Raw genomic sequence first — 19,266 nt, forward strand, 5'->3', positions numbered from 1 at the left:
GAATTTAATCATGAAGCATGTTCTTATCTTAAATTCTTAAACTGTACCACAATGCACCCAATATGTTATACATAACAAATAGTGTTGTCAATGTGGATCGTGGAAAATAGTGGTATGTTCAAATCCCGCTATGCAACAGTGTCACAGCGGCGCCTATATCCGCACCTTGACAAAATTTTGTACTAAATAGCGCACTGCGGAATAATAGTGGTGTGTGCAAATGCTGCTGCACTACAACGGCTATTCAACATTGATAACAAATAAAAAAACATACCTGGGTTGAACTACTGGGGTAATACTTTTACTACATGTTGCTGCTGTTTGAAGTTGGCTAGTTTGAGTCTCTTTCGACTCCATGCATGGATTGCATACTAGTTTTGACTCACCCTTGTTGGATTCAAGAATTTGCATTGCTTTTAGGATTCCTGGAGCATGATCACCAAAATTATTTGTATCAGCTGATGATGTGGTTGTGTTGTAGCCATACAACCATTTCTTCAACCTATCAGAATTCATGGTGGTTGATTAAGGAGGAGGAGGAGGAGGAGGTGAAAGAGGAAGATGGGTGTTTTTCGGGGAGTGATTCAGGAGGAGGAGGAGGTGAAAGAGGAAGATGAGTGTTTTTTGGGGAGTGATTCAGGAGGAGGAGGAGGAGGTGAAAGAGGAAGATGAGTGTTTTCCGGGGAGTGATTCAGGAGGAGGAGGAGGTGAAAGAGGAAGATGAGAGTTTTTTGGGGAGTGATTCAGGAGGAGGAGGAGGAGGAGGTGAAAGAGGTAGATTGATAGTGTTGTGTACTTCATCCCTCAATTTATATAATTTAATTATTCATTTTCATGTTTTTTCCATAGTGTGTGCTATTACTTAACTATTAAAATACATGAATATATTTAATAAAATAATTAATATAGTTTATTTACTTTGAATTTTATAATTTCATAATACATTTTAAAAAAAAGTCAAGTCAAATCAAAACACAATCAATACTGTATTAATAAAGTCAAGTCAAATGTTTTTGGTCATGTACTTGGACCAAATACATTTGACTTCTTGAATACATTTTTTTCTTAAATTTCGTTGCTAAAGGAGTAATAGTTTAATTTGTATAAAAACCCACTTGAGTTGGTCTGGTGATTGGATTGGTCCCTTAGAGTATGCTCATTCTCAAGGTATATTATGACCTGTATGATGGCCAAGATAGGATAGAGATATGATAGGATATGAAGCTGGATAGGGACGTAATATGACATGGACATGATAAACATTAATCCTATCATGGGTTTGATGCGCATATGATAACAAATAGGATATCATTATAATTAAATAAACAAATTACTCTAATAATTATTTAAATATTGTAAAAATGACATGTTATTTAATTATAATAACAAATACATGATATCATTATTTTAAATAATTAAATAAAAATTACTCTAATAATTAATTAAATATTGTAAAAATGACATGTAATTAATTATAATAACAAATATATGATATCATTATTTTAAAATTACAACATTTTAAAAATGGCAGAATATTATGATAAAAAATAAGAAATGATCTTCTAATCATATAATGATAGTTTCTAACTCAGCTTATACTCAACATAAAAATTACAAAGGAAAGCCAAGATTGGATAGGAAAATTGTTTATTTTATCCAATCCCTTTGGTGCATCAAACATGAGATTTAAGCAAGATGTGATTAGTATATCATATCATGTCTCTCTATCATGACAATCAAACAGGCCCTTAGCTTAGTTTTGATTCTCCCAGGTGTCAATTTGAGTGGGGGCTAGTTTAGTTTCTTAAAAAAAAAAAAATTAAAAAGTTTAATTTGTATAAAATATTTTAATTTGTATAATATCACTGGAATATTATCATATTATTTAACAAGTATCTATATGGATGATGTGTTTGTTTTAGCGGCATCAAAAACAAAAATTCAAAGATATGATCTAACTTTACATTAAGGAAGGGTTCTAAAAAAAAATCAAGTCAAATCAAAATATAAACAATAAATACTAGCAATATTTATAACAATAAAGTTAGGTCAAATGGCAATAAAAAAAACTCAGGTCAAATGTTTTTTGTCGTGTATTGGGACCAAATACATTTGACTTCTTGAATATATTTTTCCTTAAATTTTGTTACTAAAGAAGTAATAGTTTAATTTGTATAAAAACTCACTTAGGTTGGTCTGATGGTATTGGATTAATGGTACCTTAGAGTATACTCATTCTCAATGTGTAAGGTTCGATTCTCCCCGATGCCAAATTAGATGGACTAGTTTAACTTCTTAAAAAAAGTTTAATTTGTATAAATTATTAGTAGAAAGGTTCGATTCTCCCCGATGCCAATGGACTAGTTTAACTTCTTAAAAAAAGTTTAATTTGTATAAATTATTAGTAGAAAGGTTCGATTCTCCCCGATGCCAAATTAGATGGACTAGTTTAACTTCTTAAAAAAAGTTTAATTTGCAATAAATTATTAGTAGAAAGGTTCGATTCTCCCCGATGCCAAATTAGATGGACTAGTTTAACTTCTTAAAAAAAGTTTAATTTGTATAAATTATTAGTAGAATATTATCATTTATTTTGTTTAACAAGTATCAAAAACAAATTCCTTAAAAAAAAAGTATCAAAAACAAATATTCAAAGATATGATCTAACATTACATTATGGAATGGCTGTAGCAACCTATTATGGGAAGCAGATCTTGTTGGGCCATTTTTTTGCGTATAGAAATCATATTCATAGTCATGCCATATGCTCCCTTTGATTGATGACTACATTTTTTTAGTTTGATTTTGTTTAAATGAAATTAATAGACGACAGAAAAATGAATCATGTCATGGGAATTAAATTCCTAATCATCCTTCTTAAAAACAATAATGTCTTTTGGAATCATTCCCTCGACACCAAAACTAATCGTAAATGCTAGGACACTAGATATCCTCTTCAGAAGGAGACTTTTTGTCCAGATCTTGCAGCACCAGTTTTTGTTGTTGTGGGATTTATGTTTCCATCTCCAGCAGCAGCAACAACAGTAGTAGAAGAAGAAGATTCTCATGCTGATTTCTCTTTCTCCACTTCTGCAATAATCTAATTAACCAATAGATACCGTCTCACATGTATTTTTCAGTCAATATTAAAGAAATTAAAGATTGTTAACATGTTTTTCATACTTCAATAGGGCCGTCTGCTATGAGGGAATTCACACCGGTACTTTCAAAAGTGTTTCCCTTATCATCGGTCAATAAAACGGAACATGCTGCCTTATTGCGACAAGGACGACAATCTTCATCAGCGAGACATTGTAGAGATAAAGAAGTTTTATCTGGAGACGGTGATAAAAGGAATTTATGATTTATTGTTATCAAGAATGATAGTCCCTTTGGCCTTGAGACTAGATACAATGCATAATACTACTTTGGTCCAAACTCAGCAAGTAACAATCAAATGAATTATCATACTATAGTAGGATAATCATAAAAGATATAAAATTAATAGATGACAGAAAATTTTCATTAACAATATCCCATGGTCCAAATTTTATATCCACTGCTAAAGTGTCAGAATTATTCATAACTCTAATACGATTATCTCCACTTTCCTCAACAAGAAAAATGAATCTTGTCATGGGAACTAAATTCTTAACCATCCTTTCTAAAAACAACTAAAACAGCAGAAAAGAAAACAATGATGTCTTTTGGAATCATTTCCTGAATCTTTGCACATCCTCAACACCAAAACTAATCGCGATAGGACTCTAAATGTCCTCTTAAGAAGGAGACTTTTTGTCCTGATCATTTGCAGCACCAGTTGTTGTTGTTCACTACAAGAATTCCCCAAACTACTAACCAAATCCAAATTGCATTACTGAGGGATTTAGACCCTCAGTAATTACTGACGGAATAAACCTTTAGTAACATAAAAAAAGGCCCTCAGTAATGTTACTGACGGAATAAACCTTCAATAATTTCGAAAATTACTTTACTGGCAGATAAATCCGTCAGTAATGTTAATGACCAATCTACTTTGGATTAGTGGCGGATATTTTCGGACAATAATGTTAAGTGTCACATTGAGGGATTTTAATCCGCTAGTAATGTTGTGAAAAATCCGCCAGTACCCTTTTTTTCACAAAGAAACACATAACACCCTCACTCTTCTCTGACGCTGAGATCTATCTCTTCCCTTCACCTTCACAGTTTTCTCTTGCCGCCCATCACCACCACGATGCAAACGTCCCTCAACCTCAAAGCCTCCTCACCTTTCAAGTCTTACCTCATCTCTGCCTCCCGTCCTCGACCTCACTCAAGACCCAATCAAGTTCAACACGACACGACAACACCGTTGGACCAGAAATCCTGTCTCCTCGCTGCTGCATCAGGTAAGCCATTTGATTCCTTCTCTAATTTTGATGCTTGTTGTTGTTAATGGGTTGGATACAATATTGATTTTCCCCAGTTTATTATGCTTGTTTAATCCCCAATTTTGATTTCCCCAATATCAATTTTGCAAGGGATGAATCATGAAATACTGTTTTGATTTCCCCAATATTGATTTTCTTTCAGGTGGAGCTAGCAAGAATTTTTTTAAAACATGGAAGAGATTTTGATTTAGAAGGCTCGTCTCATATTTTTTTGCTAGATAGAGTTGATCACTCAGTATTTAATCTTATGTGTGATGAACTGAACAAATATATACATTAGAATATGTAGATTGGTTATCGAATATAATACATCAGAATTTTAATTTTTTTAAAGAATTGCTGCTTGCCTATTTCGAAGTTTTGGTTAAAAAATGAAGCTGATATGGAGGAGTGACAAATTAGTAGTGGTTTTGGCATATGTCAGGATTATTATATATACTAGTGCAAAACATGTTAGTTTTTTTTGTAACTTTTGCTGAACAAATGTTATGGTTCTTTCTTTTGCAAAGGCCAAAGTGAGTTTTATTAGTATGGAATAAAGATCAGTTCATTGGTATAAGATGTTCACCTTCAACATTAAGGACAGACTCAAAATAGTTATAGAAATGAAACTATGCAACAATGAATATTTCAACAAGCCACCATTCACGTAGACAAATATATTAGGTGTTGTCTATCATACCAAAGTTCTTCACCACTTGATTAATTGAAGCTGCTGCAAAATTCACATGTGATGTTGTTGATATGGGATGTTGTGGATAAAGCTAAGGGAAGAGTTTTCATGCAGTAAGATTCTTGTGATGTTTTGTTTTAGTTTCATTTTATCGTTTGAGACACTTTGGTGATTTTTTATTTACCTGTTATGCAGATTTGTTTAGAGATATGCTTTGAGCCAAGTACCACTCCTTGTTGTCACAGGTATTAAATCGTAACACAAAATACCCTATCAGATTTCATTTTTCTGATTTGGACAATTCAAGTTATACCAAATGTTATTTGGAATTGGAATTTGTTAGTTTATGAACTGTCTATGATGTATGAAACACACTTGCTGAGTAGCTTTGATTTTCAAATTGTTAGTTTTTGAAAATTATGATTTCTTTGATAACGAGGGATTCTGTGTTTGGATGATTGTGGTTAATGATCATGATAAGGTATTCATGGTTTCTAATATTATCATGGTTTCGGTCAGTTGTAGTTAAATTTAACTAATGTACCATGCTTGCAGATAATGGATTTTCAGCCTGGAGAGTTTCTTAATGTTAAGGTATTCATATATGAGTCTACGAGACAGTTAGTTTGTTAAGTTTTTTGCAAGTCTTGTGCAGGCTTGGTATCTAATAAATTTGTTGATTTACACAAAAATAGTTTATTTTGTTAGTTTTTTGGATTATATGAATATTATTGAAATATTTATAATTTTGTACGAAAACTCTATATAAATTATATGAAATTATGATGATATGTCGTTTAATTAATTTGTGTCTTTTTAAATTTTATTTCCTTAATTTATTTGTGTTATTTAATTTATTTCTTTAATTAAAATAAAAAGTGGGAATGGAATAAAAAAAAAAGTGTAAAGTACATTACTGGCGGAAATTTCCGTCAGTAAAGCAAATCTACATAATCATTACTGGCGGAATTTTCCCTCAGTAATGTAAAAGTGGTTTTGACAAAGCATTACTGAGGGAATAATCCCTCAGTAATTACTGGCGGATTTGTTCCCCCAGTAATTACTGAGGGAATAACCCCTCAGTAATGCTTTGTCAAAACCATCTCAGCATTACTGAGGGAAAATTCCGCCAGTAACATTACTGACGCCAGTATTACTGAGGGACACCAATCCGTCAGTAATGTGTATTACTGAGGGATTTTCTCCATTACTGAGGGTTTAATTCCGCCAGTAAAACACAAAATTCTTGTAGTGGTTGTGGAATTTATGTTTCCATCTGCAGCCGGAAAATTTGATGGAAAAGCTTCTAATTCTTCGATGGCCTTTATGGAATCTGAATTACCATCTTGAGCACCAACAACAGTAGATTCTCCAGCTGATTTCTCTTCCTCAAGTTCTGCAGTAATATAACTAACCAATAGATAAAGATTTTTAATTCAAAGATACTCACTTTTCATAAAACAAAATGTGTGTAACATTCTCTAAAACTCTTTTTAACACTTCATTTATTACCGAAGTGAAATATATGTAAGTTCTACGATTTTGAAATATAAGTCTTACATGAATTTTTCAGTTAATAGTAAAGATATTAAAGATTGTGAACATGATTTTCTTACTTTTCAATAGGGCTGTTTGATATGAGGGAATTCACACCGGTACTTTCAAAAGTCTTCCCATTATCACCAGTCAATAAAACGGGACATGCTGCTTTGTTGCGGCTAGGACGACCATCTTCATCAGCGGGACATGATAGAGATAGAGAAGTTATCTCAAATACTCCCTGCATACAGGAAATTGAAATAAACCAAAAAAATATATTATAAAAGAGAAAAAGAACTTTTTTTTTTGGAAACAAAGAGGGCCTAAGCCCGAAGAGAAAAAGAACTTTACATAATACATATTATAAGATTCAAATTTCAATTTACTGAGATTTGGAGCTTCATTTAATTACCTTGCGCGTGAAAGTACCGAACTGATCACAAATGAGAATGTCTGATACAGAACTGGTCACAGAAATTACGTTAACAAATCTACGATGATCATATTTCTCAGATAGTAGGTATATAGCATCCACCACATCCTGCAAAATAATTAATTAATTCAAAAACTTTTTAATATTTAGTCAATGAAATAATAAGTTCTCCAATGGCAAATTTTTCAGTTCCAATTCAGTGGATAATAGTAAGTTTTCTCTAGAAACAAGAAAAGATAGATAAAACACATAAAGTAATGTCGTTCAATTTTTTTTAAGAGTAAAACAAATGAAAATCTTGTTAAGAGTCATAAGGTTAGAATCATGAGTTCGAATCCGACATTGAGCATGTAGCATTTTCAAAACTCTTAAGAAGAGTTTGTTGTCCATTTATATCTCACAAGGCTCGAGAGATTAGTCTCTGCAGTTGCGCGCAGACGATAGATACAAATTTATACTCTAGAAGATACCAATCATCATTAAATAATTCTTTAACCTTATCAAACAAAGCCAAAATATTATAACTTTTTTTAATAGTGTAATAATCAAAACAAAGAAAGTAATTGTCGTGAATTCGGACTCAAAATCACACCAATACAAACTATGATGTGTGGAGCAAAGGAAAGTAGTAACCAATTTCAAAGTAAACACAAGCAATAACAACAATAACAACACCTAGATCTAATCTAGGAATCAAAGTGAAAAGCACAAAACCACAAGCAAAAGATAAAGAGAGAAGAGAAACAAACACACCAAAGATTGTTGACCGAGTTCGATCCAACTTGACCTACTCTGGAGGAGAGATTGATCTCTCCAATCCACTATCAATGAGTTCTTACAAAGTGATACAAATGGGTTACAAGAAATTAGCTTCAACAAGCTCACAAAGAACAACCCTAATTTCTACCCATTTTCCCAATCTCACAAATGAACAAGACACTCAATGATTTTCACTCACCCAAGGTGTTTACAACGTTTCCCAACCCAAGAGAACTCTAATCAAAGACCCTCAACCCTAAAGTTACCTCCTTTGATTTCCCAAGTTTCTCTCTCTTGAACCTCTCTTGAACCACACTTCAAAATCTGCAAAGAAACACTTAAATAGCACTCTTCAGCTGTCTAAATCGTGTCACGTTTTGCCAAATCGTGACATGGTTGGTACGTACGACCCAAGGCACGACCAACCTTATCCTGAAAACGTGCCCAGAAAGCCGAAAATCGTGTCACATTTTCCCAAAATCGTGTCACGATTGGACACCCTGCAAAACATGCTCACGACATTACGAAATCGTGACACGCTTCACAAATCGTGTCACGATTCCAAGTTTTCCCAACTTCACAATTTTGAAGCCAATTACAACAGTAACAGTTTATAATTTTCAAAATAGAGCATACAACATATCTAATTTCTAATTATATCTCCATGATGACTGTAAAACGCAAAGCGAATTGACGGGCATAGGAAGTTTCAACTCCATCACCAAGATCATAATCAAATAATCTCTCATTGAAATCGAACAATTCAAGAACTTCAGGCACAAGTCTTTGTGATGGTTCCTCAAGTGATTCATAGGGAAAGTCATGGTGGTACACGATACACCAAATTGTATCTTGACCCTGTTGAAAGAACCTTTTGCAACTCACTTCTTCATAATCATGGAATAAGGTGTTGAGGCACGTAACTGAGCTAGAATCAACTGAATGTGATAGAACATTGTGTGAAAAACTATTCGATTTGCAGGCTTGAGCTTGGGTTGTTGCACCTCTAGATTGTAGTTCATACTTCTAAGGTATTCATATTGCTCTTTGTATTATGCAGACAATCCATAATGGTAGCGTGCTGGTTCTAAACAATGTGAATAAAACATTATGTATATGATGCATAAAATAAAATTATTTAAAATTCTATACACACACAAAGCAGGATTCTCATCGGGAGTTTAAATTACAGTTGTAATAACCTCCATGATCACAAAGCATGCTATAACCTTTCTTTTTATACAAATTACTGACCTATTCATAAAATTATAATCCTCATAAATCAATTAATAAATTAAAAGGTAGACAATTATCTTAAAATTATATATAACAGAACCATTAACATGCACAAACTTGAAAAACATAAAGAAATAAAGAGCATCGTCAATCAATTATGCATGATTACAGTAAGTGCCATAGTAACATAGCATGATAACTTTTTCTCAAAATTATGGTTTTTCTTACAATATCAAAGATTTCAAATTAATGGTTGAACCTATTAAACAGGGCCAAAATATTTGATATTAATTCAACATATGCATTAAATAGTATGATCAAGACAAGGAAAATAATAGTTTTTAATTTGAAAGATAAAGCCTACTATATATCTAAATATGTCTAATTATATCTCCACAATGCTCAACAAAAAAATTAAATCTCCACAACAATTGTAAGGCGCAAAGTGAAGTAGCGAGCATTGGAAAGTCCAACTCCACTGACAATATCAGAACCGAATAATTTCTCATTGAAATCGAACAATTCATGAGCTTCGGATATGAGCCTGTGTTAGTTGCTCAAGTGGTTCAGACAGAAAGTCTTGGTGGAACAAGAAAGACTGAATCTAATCTTGACCCTCACGGTAAGTCTAGAGTAAAGTGTTAAGGCGCCTAATTGAGTTAGAATCAACTAAATGTGAAAGAACATCGATGAGAAAATTTAACCGATCATTGGGTGTGAGTTTGGGGAGCTGCACCTCTAGATTTTACTTCATGCATCAAAGGTATTCGTATTCCTCTTGGTATTGTGAAGACAGTCTATAATAGTAACGTGCTGGTTCTAACTAATTGCCAAAGGAACTATTATAATTTTTGAGTTATGGTTAATTTATGGTATCCATGTATCTGTTTATTTTAGAGGTAAATTGAATGAAATTTTCAATGGTTATTGCCATTTCGTCACACCAATGCTGGTTGCCCTACCAATTGTGAGATCTTTACCATAAATGATTTCATAAAGTGGAGCCATCAAAGTATTCAATGGTTTATGTGTACTTCATTCAAATTAACTATTTTCCAAATAATTCAGAATAAATTATATTAAAATTAAAATATATCGCAAAAAATTATTTTACTAAAAAGGGAAACAGTTATGACTAATGAGTGAGCATGAAAAGTTCTGTTGCTAAGCAGAGAATTTCACAATATCTGAGAAGCTAAGCTCTGTGGGTGGTTAGGGATAGTATTCTCTGCTACTTTTCTATCTTTTCTTCAATAATATACAAGCATTTCCAGTATTTTCCGTTGAATCCTGTACTGTCTACTTAATTGTTTCTGGTTTACTTTTACCTGAATTAAAAAATATCAATACAATGCACAAAATATTTGCACCCTACAGATCCGATAAAAGAATTTAAACAAGAACTCACGGCTTGCGTCGAGATGACCATCCAGCGTGAGCTTCAAACGTAGTAGCACTAACCACTGCACTGCAACAGGTACAAAAAATTCCATATCCCTTTTTGTAACCGACCAATAGTTTCTGAACACACCACAAAAGCACAATCAGGAAAGATGAAAGTCATTAAAAAAGGTAAAGTAGAACCCATCTTTAACCGAAGCTACCTTTCCATGAGAATAGTAAGCAACTTCAGTTCCATCTGGTAATGCATATAATATATAATAGACATCTAAATTAGTAAATTCTAATTTTTTTCCAAATGTGTTAAGTGCTTAAAAATCATACTTACGTTCTAGCTATTTTTCCTCGACTCTTGCAACGAGATGCACTCTGTTTCATGCCATTATTCAATGCCTTTGGAATCATATTTGTGTCTAATGACTCTCGAACCATATTTGTGTTTGATGAGGTTGGAACCACCATCTCAATGTTCGATGACTTCTGAACCACCTTCTCAGTATTTAATGACTCTGGAAGTACTACCGTTTCTAGCGATCTGAAATAGTAGGATCACTCGTCATATATGCTATGATTCCAGTGAACTTCGATACATCACACAGCATCTCTACTATTCATATTCAAATACAAGTAATTAATATGCTCGATTATCACACGTACACATAGCTTGTGCCATAGTACATACAACGGAAAGTGACGTTAAATAAAACAATATAGGACAATGAGCCTTCTGATTTTAGCATAAGTAACAGTAAGGATCTAAAATGGCCAACAAACATTATGTCATTACAGCGTTTTAAAATGAATTTAATCATGAAGCATGTTCGTATCTTAAATTCTTAGAATGTACCACGATGCACCCAATATGTTATACATAACAAATAGTGTTGTCAATGCGGATCACGGAAAATAGTGGTATGTTCAAATCCCACTATAAACAGTGTGACAGCGGCTATATCCGCAATTTGACAAAATTTGTACTAAATAGCGCACTGCGGAATAATAGTGGTTTGAGCAAATGCTGCTGCACTATAGCGGCTATTCAACATTGATAACAAATAAAAAAGATACCTTGGTTGAACTACTGGGGTAATACTTTTACTACAGGTTGCTGCTGTTTGAAGTTGGCTAGTTTGAGTCTCTTTCAACTCCATGCATGGATTGCATACTAGTTTTGACTCACCCTTGTTGGATTCAGAAATTGACCCTACAAACAATTGTTCATCAAAATTACATGTTTAATCAACATAATTGCAAATTACATAATGTAACATCTAGGAAAGAAAATATGTGCATTTCAAACCTCTGCAATTGAAACAGATATTAGATTTCTGCATAGTGAAATCACCCAGGACCACGACAGACTTAGAACCGAAACAAATTACCACTACAAAAGACACTAACAACCAAAAAGAGATAAGCAAATCAAGACAACAACCAAACTATGTGGGCTTTTTTTTATACGGCTTGGAGAAAACATAGACATAGTTCCATATATATCATGTTTATACTATTACTCAATCCAAGTGTAACACGGTGGATTTTTTTAATTCAGTAAAAAGTTAACGCTGGAGATCCGATAGTGGTGAATTTTTTTCTTTGGGTAGCAGCCGTAATTGTAATTGTTATTATTGATTTTTTTAATTCGTGATTTTCCTTAATTTGTAATTTTAAATATGTTTCTCTTTAGTCGTATTCTTTGGATAGTAGGTGCCTTTTTCATTGCCATTCTTGATTTTTCTTAATTCGTGCACTTTTGTTAATTTGCGGTTTTAAATTTATTTCTCTTTTGTTGTATTATGGATAGCAGGTTCGTAATTGGTGTTACTAAGTTTCCTTAATTCGTGATTTTCCTTAACTTAAAGATTTAAATGTGTTTCTCTTTAGTCCTATTCTCTTTAGTCTTTAGCTATCTTGTATTTTCTTTAAGGAGCAGGTTTATTTGTAATTGGTTTTTTTTTTTTTGAAACAGCAAAATATTATTAGGCAAAGTTAGCACAAGGAGTGCGAACCAGCAAAGGAGGAAAAAGAGTACAAAGAGAGGGCCTTATAACAATAGCCACTCCCCCAATGATCACTCGATAAAAAAACCCCTAAAAACAAGCTTCCTACAAACAAGGAGCAAGCAAGCAATACAAACAAACACCTAAAAAACAGAGAGCAGACCAAAAAACAAACAGCCCAACACAGCTACAGACTCCCACCGCAATGACAGAGAGCGAAGCCTACTGCTGATAGCAGAAAAACCTGCAGACATACACCCACGCAGCCACTGCCCACCGCAAAAAACCTACCCAGCAGTAAGGACAACCCACCAACCGCGGCCCTATACACACACCAGTTGCTCTCTATCCCAAAGCCTTCCAACAGCCACCATACAGATCAGCCACGCAAGCAATAGCCCCAATATAATTTATTTTTAGTGTTGCATAATGCATATAATTATTTTTATAATATTTTTATTTCGATTAAAAGTACAAGTATAGATGCCTAAAAAATTATACTTATATATATTTTGCACCTAACAAACTATGCATATCTTTTTCTTATTCAAAAAAATTAAACATATCTTTTTCAGTGACACCTACAATGTAACAAAAATATGGTATTCTTATAAAGAAATTTGTTATAGATTATAATTGGAAAAGAAAAAAATCAACTATTTTGATATTATTTATGTTATTATTTGAGCCTCCTTAAATTATTTCTCCTATTCAAATATTTAACAAGTCATTTATACAATGATACGAATTTGTATTAATGTTACACAAAATAAACGTCATTGAGTAAATATAGTATTTGTGAAAAATATCTTTTATATTTTAAACATTTTTTTCCTTCAAAAAATATTTTAAACATTTTTTTATTTATTATGTTAATTCATAATAAATATAAAATTTTGTCCTCGTGAGCTTAACACAGTTGATAGGGACAATGCATAAATATATGCAAGGTCCGGGGTTTGAACCCCGGACACCACCAAAAAAATAATAAATTCAAAGTTATGTATAATATTTTGCCAAACAACTTTTAACTTAAAAATAGTTTTAAAACTAAAAAAAATAAAGAAACCAAACAGCTTTAACTTCTTTCTCAAAGACCTTTTTTTTAACTTCGTTTTAAAGTAGCTTTTAGACCGTAAAAAAGTCTGGTCAAACGGTACCTAAATGAATAATATAAAGCTTTGATTTGGTCTTGTCGACCCCGATCATCTACAAGATAATAAACTATTCAAAACAACTTATGTACGAGGGGACCTCAACTAGTGTGATGAGGACATAGAGTTGAGCCACAAAAGGTTTTTCCACTACAATAGTTTTGAACATACCTACGAAACACATTGAAAAGCCAACATTGAGATGGATGCTTTTAGCAGATGATATGGTCCTACTTGAAGAGTTAAAGGAGAAATTAAATGGGAGTTGAGAGGCTTGGAGATAAGTCTAAGAAACATATGGCTTCCGTCGTAGAAGCAAGAGAGGGTATATTGAATAAAACTTAGCAAAAGACAACATTTCCATCATAGATTTGAAAGTTTACGATAATCTCATTCCACAGCTTACACAACTTAGATATCTTGAGTCCAAAGTGTAAAATGGAGGTCTCATGTGGCTGAAATGGAAGATCCTCCGAGGTGGTTTATGTGATAAAAAAATAGATTGAAGAGGAAACGTTATCGTATGTTGTAAAACCGACTATATTTTATGATACAGAGTGTTGTCAGTAAAAAAAGTAACCCTAGAATAAAATAAGCATTGCATAGAGTGAGAATATTATGTTGAATGTCTAGTAAGACTAGACAAAATAGGATTAAAAATGGCAATATTATAGAGTTGAGGCAACACCTATCTGGTAAGACTCGACTTAGGGAAAACCTGTAGATTATGTGGTAAAAATAACATCAAATGGAGGATAATCAAATTCTAAGAGGCAAAAGAAGATCTAGAAAAACTATTAGAGCGGCTATTAAGAAAGACCTAGATACTACTGAGTTGGAATGAGATGTATATATGGCAGATTATTGTGATGTCTATTGATCAATGTAGTTGACCCTAAAGGCTGGTTGTTGTTCTTAATAATCTTAACAAGAAATGATAGTACTAGCAAACCTTGAATTATAATGCATAGCTTATCATGTGCTAAGACAACCATTCATTTATTAACTTTAGACTGATAAAATAAGGGGATCCATGATTTAAGAAGAACTACAACAAAGTGAACTACTACAACATGTTTTGCAAAATCATTCACCGCCATAATTTACACAAGATATGTCAAAAAGCTACTCTTCTAAGCTATCAGTTTTCTCATGGGGAAACTCTCTGTATAAAATAAAATAAAATCAACTATAACAAGAATAAAAGTAAAGGAAAAAAGGTCTGAGGATTCCATATAAAAGAGTCCATTGAGGAGCTGATTGTACTTCAACATTTCAACCCTATATCTTTCTTTATCTCTCAACCTTTTCTTCTGATAAACCTGCATTAAATTAACAAAATAAAGTACAAAAAAGTCTAAGATAAATAATACCAAAATATAAGACCAAGTTCTAACAGATAAGAGCAGCTTCATGTCTTTGTTTTGTTTTTGACATGCAAATATGTATTTTGATTCTGTAGTTTGCATGCAACTTTTTCTCTAAAAAAAATGAGTTTTATTGATATGCACTGTGAGTATAAAAAATGTAAACACGTGTATCCAATCACATCTCACTACATAGATGATAATGGAGATATTTTAGAAGCTAACATAGCACAAAGTTGCATAATCATATGAATGGATGCATGTGTACTTTTTTACACTGACACCGCATACTAATTAATTCGAAGAAAAAATTATAACTACAAGTGTATCCTTACTATTATATTATAGCCCTATTTTCATATAGACCTAAGAAGCCATTTTTTCATAAGTAGATTTTGAATGTGGTTATTTATCACAAATAGCCTCTTAAGAAGCCAGTAGAAAAATAGTTAGGTCTGTATACACTATAAAGCCTGTGGGAGCAATCTCAAATGCTGAAAAGACAACATCATAACTATGGCTACAACTAGAAAAGGGCCTGCTACTTTATAATCTTGTACAGACGTTATCATGTTACTTCCTTTCACACACTCCGACAATAAATCTATAAATGTTTTAAGGAAAATTCCATGAATCCCACTTTTGGCTTTTCCAAGGAACATCAAGGCAGTTTCGCAAATGAAAGGCTAAGGATTTGTCAAATTTAGCTTTGTTACAAATAATAGATCACTAGACAACAAGGTTGCAGATCGGAGATTGCAAAAAATGGTAGTTTGATCAAATTCCGCTGCGCAGCAGCGCAATAGTGCCTCTATTTAACAACACGGCTTTGCGCCTAGCTTAGTTTGCCAATCAGAGAACAAATGTATTTTTTTAAAAGTTAACGTGCATCAAGTTATGGAAAATTCAAAGTAGAACAATACCATACAGATATTACTAATTTTATGAATCTCAATGAATCTTAATGCAATGTTTGCCTGATTTGCAAGACAAAAATGAAAGAAAATGTCTATGTGCCTGAATAAACTATTCCAGATATACAATTAACCTTTCCTTTACCTCCCCTTCATCATCGTTAAACAAGCCAGAGACAAATATGTTAAGGCTTTGTTTGCGAGTTTTGAGGGGAAGGAAAGGAAAGGCTAAGGAGGGGGAAGGGAAGGGAGGGGAAACCAACAAGAAAGGGAAAAGGAGAGCTTATGCTATAATTTTACTATTTTACCCTTTTCTTTTCTTCTTAAAATCAATAATTTGTGTTATACTTTATAATTATTATATAAAAATATTTTTTTTTTGCCGATCTTATCAAAATTCTTGAAAACATTTTTTTAAACAAGTGATACAATAATGAGAAATTAATTTCACTATATATACAAAAATTATATTTCCTTTTATTTCATAATTATTATTTTTAGGTACAAATTTCATTAATAATTTTTTAAAAAATAAAAGAATGATACAAGAATTGAAATTTTGAATTATTGTAAGGATAAAATTGTCAATTTGTATTTTAACCCCCCGAAAACCCCCCAATATGGGGGAACATTGAAATTGGACCAAATAAGCCATTCAAAAGCATAAAAAGAAATCGTAACCACTCCTATTTGATTTCGGTCGATATAATCACATAATGACAATCTTGATTTCTTTTGTATGTTTGAAATAAGTGTACCTCCAATCGAAGAACCCTTAGATGCATTACTTCAAACATGATACAAGACACCTTTCAGCTGTTCAGAACCCAGGTCCACCGTGACTATATATCCGTCATCAAATTTCCCGTCAATTGTTCCATGCACTGAAGAACCGAGTGTCTGTGCTGGACTAATTGGACTAACTGCATATAAGAAAGCAAATCTTTAACAGACATAAACGAAAAGTATATCTACTAACCAACATAGATAAGAACTTTGTTTGCATAACAACTTAATAAAGTGCTTATAGCATAAGATCTTATCATTTAAGTACTTATGTATAAGCTACTTCTATTATGAAAGCTAAAACAAAGTCAAACTGTTTTCATAAATAAAAACTGTTTTCATATAACCTATAAGTTGTTTCCATTAGTTCTCTAGGGGAGTTTAAGAAAAAAAGCTGAAAAGAGTTTTTTAACGTCATAAGTTGTTTCCAATATCCATAAGCTCTCCCAAACAGTCACCTATGTGCTTATGGCAGTAAATAAGCATTAAATAAGTCAATCGAAAGCTTTATCGCACTAGGTGAGATCAGCTACCCAGATTAAACGATGTCATAATGTTCTATCATAAGTTGTGTCGATGGTAAATCTTTCTCAAAAGATTAGATGTACACGAAGCTAATAAAAACAATGCCAAGTCTAAATTAAAGAAACGAATCATCTATGAATGGTTATTTGTTTCGCAACTACCAGTTTCAAAACAAAAGAATCAGATATTTTCTAGTATTTTATTCACGTAACAAGAGAAAAAACCAAAAGAAGTCAACCAAAACTCATGCTCCTTACTTCTATTTCCACATCACAGAAAAATATTTCACATAACAGCTGTTTGTAAGTGTTTTCTTCAACTTTCTTAATGTTGACAACAATATGTATACCCTAACTCATGATGGACGTATAGTCAATATTATTGGCAAAATAAAGTTGCAGACAATTGTATGTTTACAAGTTTCTAAGTCATGTAATACCTCTTATTTTCTTGCAAGAAGTTTCTGCAGAAGTAGTTTTTTCGGAAGGTCCTTCTTCTCTCTTATTTTTTGATCCGAAACCAAGAGCGCATCCTCTTCTTTTCTTGGAAGAAGTTCCTGCAGAAGTCTCTTTCAACTCCATGCATGGATTGCATACTAGTTTTGACTCACCCTTGTTAGATTCAGAAATTGACCCTACAAACAGTTCATCAAAATTACAAGTTTAATCAACAGGATTGCAAATTACATAGTGTCATAGCTAGGAAAGCAAGTGTGTGCATTTCAAACCTCTGCAGTTGAAACAAATATTAGAATTCTGCATTGTGAAATCACCCAGGACCATTTGGACCTCTTTATCCAATGTATCCAACAGAAGACTTGAACAGGCATTCATGACATCCCGAAGGAGTTTTCCATTCTCAAGGTAAGTATAATCCGGAGGACGTTTACTAGCACTACCAGCATGCAACTCAAAAACATTCGGCGACACAACCTACTCTCAACAAAAAACAACAAATAGCAAAAAAAACGTATTAACCTACAAGATGCTAAACCCACACAAGCAAAAAAACAATAACCATCCCTCCATTTACTTGCCTGATTCCCCTTACAACTCCCACAAAAGCACAAAATTCCCGAATCTTTGATCACACCTTGTAAATCCTTTTCTCCCGATTTACGCGCCTACACATCATTTACGAATAAACTCATATCACACTAATGCACCACAAGATAGAAAAAAAAATCCGAACATCATTCACAATTTCACAAACCAGACCAAAATCAAAAAAGTTCAAAACAATATACCTTCTGTCCCTTGACATATCTCACTTTCAATCCCTCCAGAATCCCAGTAGCCAGAAGATCCTTCACCTTGACATGAAACCTCTTATCAGGCTTCACCATAATCGGCGAAACCCCAGAAACCCCATTTTCCCTTTCAACAACATTAGCAGCAACATTATCAACATCAACTCCAACAACAACATCGTTATCCTTGATTTCTTCATCCTTTTCCCACCAACTACCAGAGCCTCCCTTCATTGTTTGGTCACAAGAAGAGAGAGAGATGGATTTAATTTGCATATACAGAGGGAGTTATATTGATAGTATGAATGAAGAGCCAACTTTTTAATAATTGTTGACCATTTAAAAAATTCTTCTAAGTTTTTTTGGTATCTAATTATTTTTGTTTGTAACTATACCATTTGAAACCTGCCAACTTATCAACAACTGTTAACCATTTCAGCTATCACTTTTGAGTTTTAAGGTAAAAAAAAAAGGGATAAGTAAAAAAGTCATTTCAGCTATCATTCCTCAATTTATAGAAATTTAATTATTCATTTTCATGTTTTTTCCATAGTGTGTGCTATTACTTAATTATTAAAATATACAAATATATTTAATAAAATAATTAATATAGATGATTTACTATAAATTTTATAATTTAAAAAAAATAGTCAAGTCAAATCAAAATATAAGCAATACTATATTAATAAACTTCGACACCAGACTGGACGTTGGATTACATGTTTTTAGGTTACATTGCAGGCACATCTGACATCCTTCTTGCTGAGTTTCATGCCATTCATCGAGGGTTGTTACTT

General features: G+C 32.9%; 1 protein-coding gene and 1 long non-coding RNA gene across 3 annotated transcripts; one reads left to right on the plus strand and one right to left on the minus strand.

Annotated features, from left to right (window-relative positions):
* The first annotated feature begins 3,856 nt into the window (after positions 1-3,856).
* Positions 3,857-5,911, plus strand: LOC146950100 (uncharacterized). Of its 2 annotated transcripts, XR_015027433.1 has the most exons (4): positions 3,857-4,391; positions 4,576-5,219; positions 5,302-5,351; positions 5,662-5,911. It is a non-coding gene; the product is annotated as an uncharacterized LOC146950100 (long non-coding RNA). The 2 variants fall into 2 exon arrangements; XR_015027432.1 differs by lacking the exon at positions 5,662-5,911 and having other exon boundaries at positions 3,860-4,391; positions 5,302-5,639.
* Positions 5,912-14,606: 8,695 nt separating this feature from the next.
* On the minus strand, positions 14,607-18,689 carry LOC146950101 (uncharacterized). The gene is made up of 5 exons (XM_085746056.1): positions 18,467-18,689; positions 17,948-18,343; positions 17,660-17,854; positions 16,668-16,832; positions 14,607-14,950 (listed from the first exon to the last, which is right to left on the minus strand). The coding sequence occupies exons 2-4, from the start codon at positions 18,051-18,053 to the stop codon at positions 16,699-16,701; spliced, it is 435 nt and encodes a 144-aa protein (XP_085602182.1). The 5' UTR covers positions 18,054-18,343; positions 18,467-18,689; the 3' UTR covers positions 14,607-14,950; positions 16,668-16,698.
* Between the last annotated feature and the right edge of the window lie 577 nt (positions 18,690-19,266).

This window comes from Medicago sativa, chromosome 2, assembly GCF_051527215.1.
Source record: "Medicago sativa cultivar Bolivia chromosome 2, Bolivia_mono, whole genome shotgun sequence".
NCBI lineage: Eukaryota > Viridiplantae > Streptophyta > Magnoliopsida > Fabales > Fabaceae > Medicago > Medicago sativa.